At 43.0% G+C, this 10,441-nt stretch overlaps 1 protein-coding gene across 2 annotated transcripts; it reads left to right on the forward strand.

Annotated features, from left to right (window-relative positions):
- Positions 1-523: 523 nt before the first annotated feature.
- znf710a (zinc finger protein 710a) lies at positions 524-9,250 on the forward strand. Of its 2 annotated transcripts, none has more exons than XM_058074618.2 (5): positions 524-662; positions 2,477-3,919; positions 5,153-5,344; positions 5,421-5,595; positions 7,546-9,250. In XM_058074618.2, exons 1-5 carry the CDS (start codon positions 618-620, stop codon positions 7,743-7,745), a joined length of 2,055 nt encoding a protein of 684 aa, XP_057930601.2. In that variant the 5' UTR covers positions 524-617; the 3' UTR covers positions 7,746-9,250. The 2 variants fall into 2 exon arrangements, with proteins under 2 accessions (XP_057930601.2, XP_057930603.2); XM_058074620.2 differs by lacking the exon at positions 524-662 and adding an exon at positions 1,967-2,047.
- Positions 9,251-10,441: the final 1,191 nt, after the last annotated feature.

The raw sequence follows: 10,441 nt of genomic DNA on the forward strand, positions 1-10,441 counted from the left end.
TCCTTCTTACACCACAATATCTCCCACTGTATACACTTGCAGGCTTACTTCATTAGTTTGAATGTAGAAATTGGAGAAAAGTTCACATTTCAGCTGTTTTATGTATTGACAGACACACCTCCACCCGTACACCCATTTTTGAGTGTTGGACAGAGTACATGTGTTGCACACACACATTATGCAGAAAGATGTTTGTGCACAACTTAGCAGAGGAAGTACTGATTACTGACAGCGTGTGCCGACATGAGAAGCAAAAGTATTAAGTGTGATCAAGTAAAGATAGAGCGCCTCTAAGAGAAATGTGTGTTGAAGGGTCACGCTGGATTGTATGTGGTGAGAAAGGGAGATAAGATGTGTGTGTGTGAGAGAGAGAGAGAACAGAGGAGAGAGAAAGAGATGGGAAGGAGAGCGGGTGGGAGGAAGAGAAAAGAAATGGGGTGATGCTGTGTGTGTTTGGTGGGGTGGTGGCTGTGGTGATGGGTGGTGGGGGGGGCAGGCACAGTCAGTTCTGATAACAGCAACAGTAGGAGGAGGAGGATGAGCCGTGGGACCGCCCCACTCTCCCACAGATATAAATAGGAGGTGGATTTTTGTACTCCACTCATTTCTCCTGAAGGATGAGATCCCCGAAACACCTCAAACATCACTCCAGGAACAATGTGGTGAGTTTGGTAACACAAGGGTGGGAGATGCTTTAGGAGGGGGGGGGCATGGGAGCTACTTTGTGTTACTTAGTTTTGTGTGTGAGAGAGTGAGTAATTGTGTAGTTTTTTTTAAAAAACACAGTGTTTGGTACATTTAATAAGACATCTTTTTCACTAGTGGAGTGCTTGCTTGCTTGTTTGTCTGTAGGTCTTGTCTTGCAACTTTATACGTTAAAAGTGCGGCCTTGTGCAATTACCCACCCATCCACTCTTCTATTCCTCGCCTTGTCATTTGTCTTTTCTTCCTCTTTCATTTTGTCAGCCTTTCATTTCTCTGGGCTTTTTCTTCTCTCACTCTGTCTTTCTGTCTCTTTCCAGCTCCCCCACCTCCATCACCCCCCATCACCACCACCACCACCCTCCTTTCCCTTTCCTTTCTCTCTTCCCACCTCTCACACTCAATCTCTCCTTCCCCTTCCCTCCCCTCCCTTACTTTCTTTATCTTTCAGCCCCTCCATCTCATTTCTCTCTTCGTCTGCCTCCCTCCCTCCCTCCCTCCCCCGCCCACAGCTCTTTCTCCTTCTCTCCCTTCCTCTTTTCTTTCTCATTCACACACGCACACACACACACTTTTTTTCAAACACACACACACAGCCAGTCTCCCTTTCCTTTTCTTTCACACACAAACACACACAGTCTGTCTCTGTCTGACGGCTTTAAAAGCAGTAATTATACATGACGTGGTTATCAGGACATCCAGGTCTCCTCTCCTCAACCAAAAACACATACATAAGGGCCATCTTTTCCACCTAAATTCATTGTTGTTGTCAGTACTGTGTCATAAAAAAAAGTGAAAAGGTCATAGTTTCTCATTTGTATCACAATATCCTGAAACCAGCAGCCTAAAATTTGCAGCTTTCACTGATTGCTGACAGTTTCACAAGCGTGCAATTATTTTGCAGTCTAGAATCCAGCATGAGCGCCAAGCTCAATCAAATGTCTGTTATGGATATGAGACTGCCTGCTGGAATATATCATCTTCTAAGGAGGCCCGGTGCGCCACACAGGCAATAAGAGTGGAAATCTAAGGTGCTTCATTCCAGCTGAATGTGACTCTAAAGCTCAAGTGACGAACCTGAAGACTTTTTGGTCAGCCAGAGCACCGCAGGAAGTGGTGAGGACAGTGCACGGAAGCAGACTTCCTGCATGCATCCGTACTTGTGTTCCTTATTACTCTTCAGCCTGTCAAGGAAATAAGTGGTGTGCTAACATGTATCTCCTTGTTTTAATTTTGTGATGTGGATTCAAGGCAGAGAAACAAGGTGCTGCCTGAAGGAAGCAGAGGAGACTCTTCTGTCATTGTTTGGCACACCAAGGCCTAAAGCCTACAGTATTTCACAAAAGTGAGTATAGTATGCTCCTCAAGGGGCAATACTATAGAAATTGGATTCACTTTAGAGTAGTCAGTTTACAGCTGGTATAGCAGTATATATTTATTTTCTACTGAAAAGACTTGACACAGTGATACAAGCGGTACACTGACTACTCTAAGTACTCTAAGTTATATCCAAATGTCATTTCTTCCCTTGAGAAAAATACTGTAATAAAAACAGTTGCTGAAATGTGACAGGTGTACTCACTGTTGTGATATACTGATTATTTTTGTTTGTATTAAAAGGTGAGGAACCAAAATCATGAGGCTACAAAGGAGGATATGGGTTTCTATGAAGAAATGTTGTTGTGTAATGTTGTGTAAGACCAAGTTGTGTCACAATATTAGTGCACTACAGCTTCTATTTTTCTGATTCCTGCTATGTACTTTATTCTTCCAGGAGGAGGAAAGCGGCCAAATGGTGCGGACTGACTCAAAGGTGACTGAACGCCAAATGGACGTGGGCACACAAACTGAACCCGTTGTGGTTCTCTCTCTAGCTCAGGCCGCTGTTCTCGGACTAATTTCCCAAAATGAAATTTTCGGGGCCACAATTGCGCCAAATGGCTTTTACACAGGGGAGTCCAAAGAGGGTCCACCTCCACCACCGGAAGCAATGGAGTACGAGTATGCTGACCAACTAATAGGTGCCAATGGGGACTACCTGCCTGAACCTGTTGGGGAACCGGAGCCTCAAGTTAACGCTAGTCAGAGGAGACAGCCAGGCCCACATGGGAGGACCAAGAGACCCAGGAGTGTTGGGGACATAGTAGCATCAGAGGTTAAAGGTGAACTGATTGAGTCGGATACACCTCCTACTTGCGTTCACTTGAGCAACAAGCTTAGCCCTGCAAAGCAAGAGGATGGCTTTGCGAACAAACATGTTTCTATGAAGGAAGAGCGACTCTGCGGAAACTCTCCTCCTTGTGTGAGAAGAACACAAGCAGATGGAGCACTACCACAGGAACAAGAGGAAAGCTCTGGTCGGAACAGGAAGGAAGAGGGGTCAGAACCAGAAGAGGAGGCTCTAAATCTTAAGACCAGTCGGGAGACTACTGAACCACCGGAGAACAAATATTATGAACCTAATGAGGCGGCTTATGTGTCTGCTGACATGGCACTGCCGGGGGAGTTTGAAGAGAACGGTCAGGCCATGCTGTGGTCTGATCCAGAGGGACTCGCTAGGCGGATGCAGATAGACCGACTGGACATCAACGTGCAGATTGACGAATCTTACTGCGTGGATGTGGGTGAAGGGCTAAAACGCTGGAAGTGCCGTATGTGTGAGAAGTCATACACATCCAAATACAACCTTGTCACTCATATCCTGGGCCATAACGGAATTAAGCCACATGAATGTATCCACTGCGGGAAACTCTTCAAGCAGCCGAGCCACCTCCAAACTCATCTCCTGACCCACCAGGGAACTCGACCTCACAAGTGCACTGTTTGCGAGAAGGCATTCACGCAGACCAGTCACCTAAAGAGGCACATGCTGCAACACACTGATGTTAAGCCCTACAGCTGTCGCTTCTGCGGCCGCGGTTTTGCCTACCCCAGCGAGCTGAGGACCCACGAGAGCAAACACGAGAACGGTCAGTGCCACGTCTGTACACAGTGTGGCATGGAGTTTCCCACGTATGCGCACCTCAAGCGTCACCTGACCAGCCATCAGGGCCCCACCACGTACCAGTGCACAGAGTGCCACAAGTCATTCGCTGACCGCAGCCAATTGCAGAACCACTTGATGAAGCACCAGAATGTCCGGCCCTACGTTTGCCCAGAGTGCGGCATGGAGTTTGTGCAGATCCACCACCTCCGACAACACGCCCTCACACACAAGGTAATGACACGGAAAGCTTTCAAACAAAGGTCTTGTAAAATTTAAATCATCATAACCACAACAGAGAATTCTGCATTTTGTTCGCCTGTGTCTTTTACACAGAACGCAACAAAGCGTGTTATTTCCATAATGACCCACAGTGACCCAGCCTTCCACTTTCAGATTACCGTAAATGCTAATTATAGCTGGGCTCGCAAAGAGGACAGGGTCTTAAGTGGAAACAGGTGATAATTGGAGAAAGGTTAAAATTTGATTTTATATAACTCAATTAAAAAAAATATATAATAATGGTACCAGTCCAGGGTGTACCCCGCCTCTTGCCCGAAGACAGCTGGGATAGGCTCCAGCACCCCCGCGACCCTCGTGAGGAAAAGCGGTAGAAAATGAATGAATGAATGAATGAATATAATAATGGTTTGGAGTCCATGAGAAAGTTAAAAGGAAAAACATAACTCTGTTTGAACACTAGGTCATTTAATAACAAATAGTATGTTTTGTACAACACAGAACCAATGTTGTGATTGTGTTAAGGAGCAACCAACCAATCACTCAACCAACATTAACAGAGCTGATGAGTTTATTGTTAACAGTATAGCAGGTATAACATGCACAAGGTTCAACTGTTACACCAACAGCTAAGTAGGGGAACCAACATTTTGAAGCCCACACATAGGTAGATAAAGCTGCTCATACGTCAAATGTACCTACTACCGTCTGATACCATTAGAAACGCCTGGAATTATGTGTTTTTGTAGACTACATACCCACTGACAATTGACTAATACCCTGACTGTCAGGGTATTAAACTCTGTGTCAGTGGTGTTTCACCTCAAAAGGCAGAAAATTGCCAGGTCAACTTTGTTCCACCATTCCATGGTAGGGCTGTTTATACAGAACAGTGAAAAAAAGGGAACAATGGGGAAATGTCAGCTTTTACAGGTAGTGTAAAAGGCTGATAGGTTGTACTGCATAAAGGCAACTTGTCTCTTTTTTTAATCTAAAACCAACTGCCTTGTTACCACAACCATCACAGAGTAATGTCAAAAAGTCACTTCCCTTTGTGTCTACTATTTATCTTAATTTCCCACGGATGTCAGCTTTAAGAGTATATCACCGTGAGATCAGTTTGAGTTCAATAATAGCATAAAGAAGAGAAATTCACAAATGTTACAGATACATAAATTGCCTGCTGGTATACAAATACTGACTCTGACTAAATCTGTTCCCCAATAGGGCATGAAAGAATTCAAGTGTGATGTCTGTGCAAGAGAGTTCACCCTGTCCGCCAACCTAAAGAGACACATGCTGATCCATGCCAGCGTGAGGCCCTTCCAGTGCCACGTCTGCTTCAAGACCTTTGTCCAGAAGCAGACTCTCAAGACGCACATGATTGTCCATTTGCCTGTAAAACCGTTCAAGTGCAAGGTGAGTAAGAGTCACAGTAGATTTGACTCTGAGACACCGGGGAGAAAACTAAACTATTTGCACTCTTGTCTCTTAGGTGTGCGGCAAGTCCTTCAACAGAATGTACAACCTCCTGGGCCACATGCACCTCCACGCTGGCAGCAAGCCTTTCAAATGCCCTTACTGCAGCAGCAAGTTCAACCTGAAGGGCAACCTCAGCAGACACATGAAGGTCAAACACGGCATCATGGACAGCACAATAGAAGGACGGGGTAAGTAAATTACTGTAGTTTGGAACAGTAAACCACAATTTGACTAACAAGGTCACCTTTTCAGTACTTGGTACGGTCACTGCAGTTGCTACCTCAATAGCACAAAAAAGAAAGGAAATACTGTACATAAATACTGTATTGCTTCCTGAGAAACAAGCATTATCGGGGTTGTACAGTGTGACTAATTCACTTGCATATGTACCTAGAAATTCATTCATTCATTCATTTTCGACCGCTTATCCTCACAAGGGTCGCGGGGGTGCTGAAGCCTATCCCAGCTGTCTTCAGGCGAGAGGCGGGGTACACCCTGGACTAGTCACCAGCCAATCACAGGGCTCATATAGACAAACAACCATTCACACTCACATTCACACCTATGGACAATTTGGAGTCGCCAATTAACCTAGCATGTTTTTGGAAAGTGGGAAGAAACCGGAGTACCCGGAGAAAACCCACGCATGCACAGGGAAAACATGCAAACTCCACACAGAGATGGCCGAGAGTGGAATTGAATCCTGGTCTCCTAGCTGTGAGGTCTGCGCGCTAACCACTCGACCGCCGTGCCGCCCTACCTAGAAATTAGACTGTGAAATATATAAAAAGGGATTTTTTTTTTTTCAACACTTTCATTCGCATTTTGCTCCAGAAATAAATCCAGGAGTTCTGACGTTAAACTTCTATTGTGTTAACTTCAAGTTGATCCGGATGCATTCACTTAAGTTCTGATTTAAAACAAACGGGGACTGCTTTAAATTGCAGCTGGATAATATGAAGCGATACAACGTGTCAATAGCCACGTATACATGGAGCCAAATATTCCACTTGCAATCGGTTTATTTGCTCAAACAGAAAGAATTGAACCTTTGTATACACCTCATTCCGAAGTGGCAAAAGTGCCAATCCTAATGAACATATAATCAGATTCACAGAGGTGGAATATTCCTTTCCCCAATACGATTTAGGTACATTGTACCCGCTCAAACGGACAGTTGTCATGGTGCGTTCTTTGTCACCTTCTTCTTCTTCTTCTTCTGTTGTTCACTGGCGGTTGGCAAGCAGCTATCGGTGTGCATTACCGCCATCTGTGGAACAGAATCTAAACCCTTCTATACAAGTCCAGTTTTTCTTTAAAAAGAAAATATATATTCATACAAAACATGTCCCGAGTTTAAGTATAAAATATTAGAAAGATTGAATTTTATCTTTTCCTGTAAATTTATCCCGGGTGCGTTCTTTCAGCGCAAGTACTTTGCTGGGGTTATGAATGAATAAATTAACAAATGGAATCAAAGTTACGGTTATGCAACTTGTGCGGTGCACGGTGCTTTCAAGTACCAACGAACAAAGTGTAAAATCTCAAAGCTTGATGAAAACACATTATCAGTGAAGCACAGAGACGTAAACATTCTAACAGTGGTACATGTTACCTGAATTATCACATATTTATGAATTGTTTTGTACCCATATTGAATGAATCAAATGAAATGGTCCATTGTCTTCTGGGATGGTTACGATATACTGTGATGTATGAAACAGAATTACACTTATTAATCTTTGGCACGCTCTTGTGAATATTAATTTTTTTGTAAATGAAAAGTAATAATTGCAAGTTGAATTTATTGTTGAGGAGCAAAACTTTGGTGGCGTTCATGTTGTTGTCACCGTCTCTAATGCACTGTGACTCATGCATGTACTGCAATCTAGCGGCCAAGTGTTTTTTCTATGTCACTCCCCGGCTGTGTATTTAGTAAATATAGCAGTGTCCGGATTAGACATGCCTGTCTCTATCAGCTAAGAGTGATACTGACATGAGGAGAAGAGCTAATCTAGCGCCTGTCTGTCCTCAGTGAGACCCGACTTTTATGCTTTTAGAAATAGCTGTGGGCGTCTTGTTGAGGACAGAGTGGAATCATACTGTATTTCCGTCTTTGCTGCTTCCTCCTCCCCCAGAGCCGCCTCAAGACGCAGAAGTCCAGGACAGCTATGAGGAGGAGAGCTTTGAATTCAGCGAGCGAGAGAACCGGGCAAACAGCAACAACAACAACAACAACAACAACACCACCAACAACACGGCAGACATTGCTAAACTGTCTCAAATGGAGTATTACAGCACCTATGGGAAGGGAGCGGGGCGCTGTAGTACAGCATGACTTAGCTAAATCATTTTTTAAAGACCTTGTGTTCTTCAAGCTAAACTGCACATTCATATGCACTGGAATTGGGAAAACTACTACTTGTCCAGTTACACTCACTGGCTTCAATTAGGTGCAACTGCAGTGGTGTAGCACTACACGTAGCAAGCTAAAGCAGGGAGGCTCAATGTGTGGCTTAGTGAGCCTTCCATCGGAGAATGTAAAACAACTGGGGCCGCCCCAACTCCCCAAAAAAGTTATTTTTCTGGATCATATTTTCTGCTGAACCCAGACTTAGTTTACTAGGGGAACTAAAAATGTATTCATTTAGCCTTTGAAATAACTGAGTTTAACAGGATTCTTCATTTCTCTCAAGCTGCTGCGCCCTGAAAACCCTTGATCTGAAGTCACAAAAATTACGCTGACACCTTTCAGTTCAACGAGGATAATAAATGTACGTATGAAATGGAAGGGACCAAGGCCACCTAGAGGGGGCTAAATTTCAAATGTACTGCCCCGTTTCTGTACCGAGTATGTACAGCCGTGGCCAAAGATTTTGACAAGTGTTGGGTTTCACAAAGTTTACTGCTTCAGCATTTTTAGATCTTTTTGTCAGATGTTCCTATGTTGTTCCCCAAGTCGGTTGGTTAGAGCTTTGTCTTTGGAAAAGTCATTGTTCGTCATTAAGCTGTTCTCGGATGGTTGGGAGAAGATGCTTTCAGAAGTCTTTTTGGTACCATTTTTTTAAATTCATGGCCGTGTTCTTCGGCAAAATTGTTACTGAGCCCAACACCACACATGAATGATCTCAGGTTGATTTACTGTTGACATGGCACGTTCTTCTAGTGATGAGCTTTTTCTGGTTTTACCCCAGTCTTCAGGAGTACAATACCTGTATCTTTTGTAGAATACCACTCTGCATCTGATGTTTTTTTCCTGGACAGAAGTGGATTCTTTGCACTCTTCTTAACACCAGGCAATCTTCCAAAAGTATTCACCTCACTATTTAAGCAGATGCATGCTACAATTCCTGAGCAAGCACTGCACTGCTGATGCCCAATGCCGTAGCTAAATCAACTTTTGGAGACAGTCCTGACGATTGCCGGACTTTTCTTGTGCGCCCTGAAACCTACTCCAAAAAATTGAATCTCTCCTCTCGAAGTTCTTAATGATCTGAAAATGCTTGTTGTAGGCACAATCCTACAACAAGCTTATAGGCAACCATGGTTAACAGAGGAAAAACAAAGATTTCAAGCCCCACTATGTTTTTAAAGCTTCCGGTCTGTTATTGTCATTGCATCAAGATGACAAGGTCATCTGTAGCTTTTGTCAATACTCACCAGTGTTAACCAGATAATCACTAATATGATGTCAGTTGGTCCTTTTGTGGATTAAGTTATGTTTCATGACAAAGAGTGACTTTTCAATTAATTCTGGAGAATTAATTTTGGAGAATATGTAAACTGTGTCCAAAAAAAACTGAAGCAGCAGACTTTGTAAAAATGTATATTCGGTATTGTTGTAACTTTGTTGTAAAATTGGCAAATTCTAAGTGCACTACAAGTGTGCCCGTCAAGATCAAGGAAATATGTAAGGTGTCATTAGTGGCGGTTCTGGCTCAGATGAAGACTAGTTTTTCTTTACAAAAACATTTTTGTATTGAGTTATACATTGCCACAAAAAGGCAGTGTACAAATCCTTCAAGTACAACCCCTTTTCCAACTACATAAAATGTACTTATTTCGCAAGCGCAACCTCCCCTTAAATTGCATTTGACTTAAATCCACATTTACACAATTAAAACTCTCTGTCATGAAAACAAATGAACAGCAGTTTGTCTATATCCACTAAGTAACGTTAGCTTATTTGATCGAATACATTTCATAATGTGGTGATGCGATAGCTCCATACCTTTATATTTTTGCCCGTTTTTCCTCTTTTTTCCAAATTGTACACCTGATGGCTTTTCCTTTTTTTTTAGCATCTTTTGTTGACACAACAGCACTTTCGTCATCATCTCCCACCGTCACCCAACTAGCCGTCAAGACTAAACCAACTCGACTCACAAGTCCCTTCTTTTTCACATTTTCGTATTTCGTATCACATTTAGTCTGCCAAATAATTAATATTAAGAATTAAATGTTTTATTTTTGAGTAATTACAGCTGTGATTTACTCTACCTTGTAATTTACCTGAAGGCTGAGTTTAGCGCCCCCTCGTTATACTTTGGTTTAATCCACATCACGTGGTGGCCTTTTGCTCACGTTAGCGGCGCGAATATCACGCCTGTTGAGGGCTCCTATCTGCCATAAATATGTGCTGATTGAAGGTTTGATAAAAGCTGAGCATTAGTGAATAAGAATTTTTGTTCTTTCCCCAGGGGAATGCAGTCCTGGGCAATTTCTAGAACCGCCACTGGGTGTCACCACAAACATCATCTGAGCCATGTCATAAAGCACATTTGATTATACATGCGTCATACTGCACTGACATACACATTGAGACAATCCTGATCTCTCGCTAGTATATGTAAACTAATGGAAGAGGTTTGAAAGTGGTTATTACTCATTTCACTTGCCAAAGCTTAACTTTGGTTTGTACTGTGATAAATTCAAAATATCTGCAAATTGACCTAATTGCCAATGGACTTACAAATCTATTTTACTGTATATTATTGTACAGAATGTTATCAGGACTCATTGCACTGATGGTCG

Source organism: Doryrhamphus excisus, linkage group LG1 (assembly GCF_037039965.1).
Source record: "Doryrhamphus excisus strain RoL-2023G ecotype Guam linkage group LG1, RoL_Dexc_Guam_v1.1, whole genome shotgun sequence".
NCBI lineage: Eukaryota > Metazoa > Chordata > Actinopteri > Syngnathiformes > Syngnathidae > Doryrhamphus > Doryrhamphus excisus.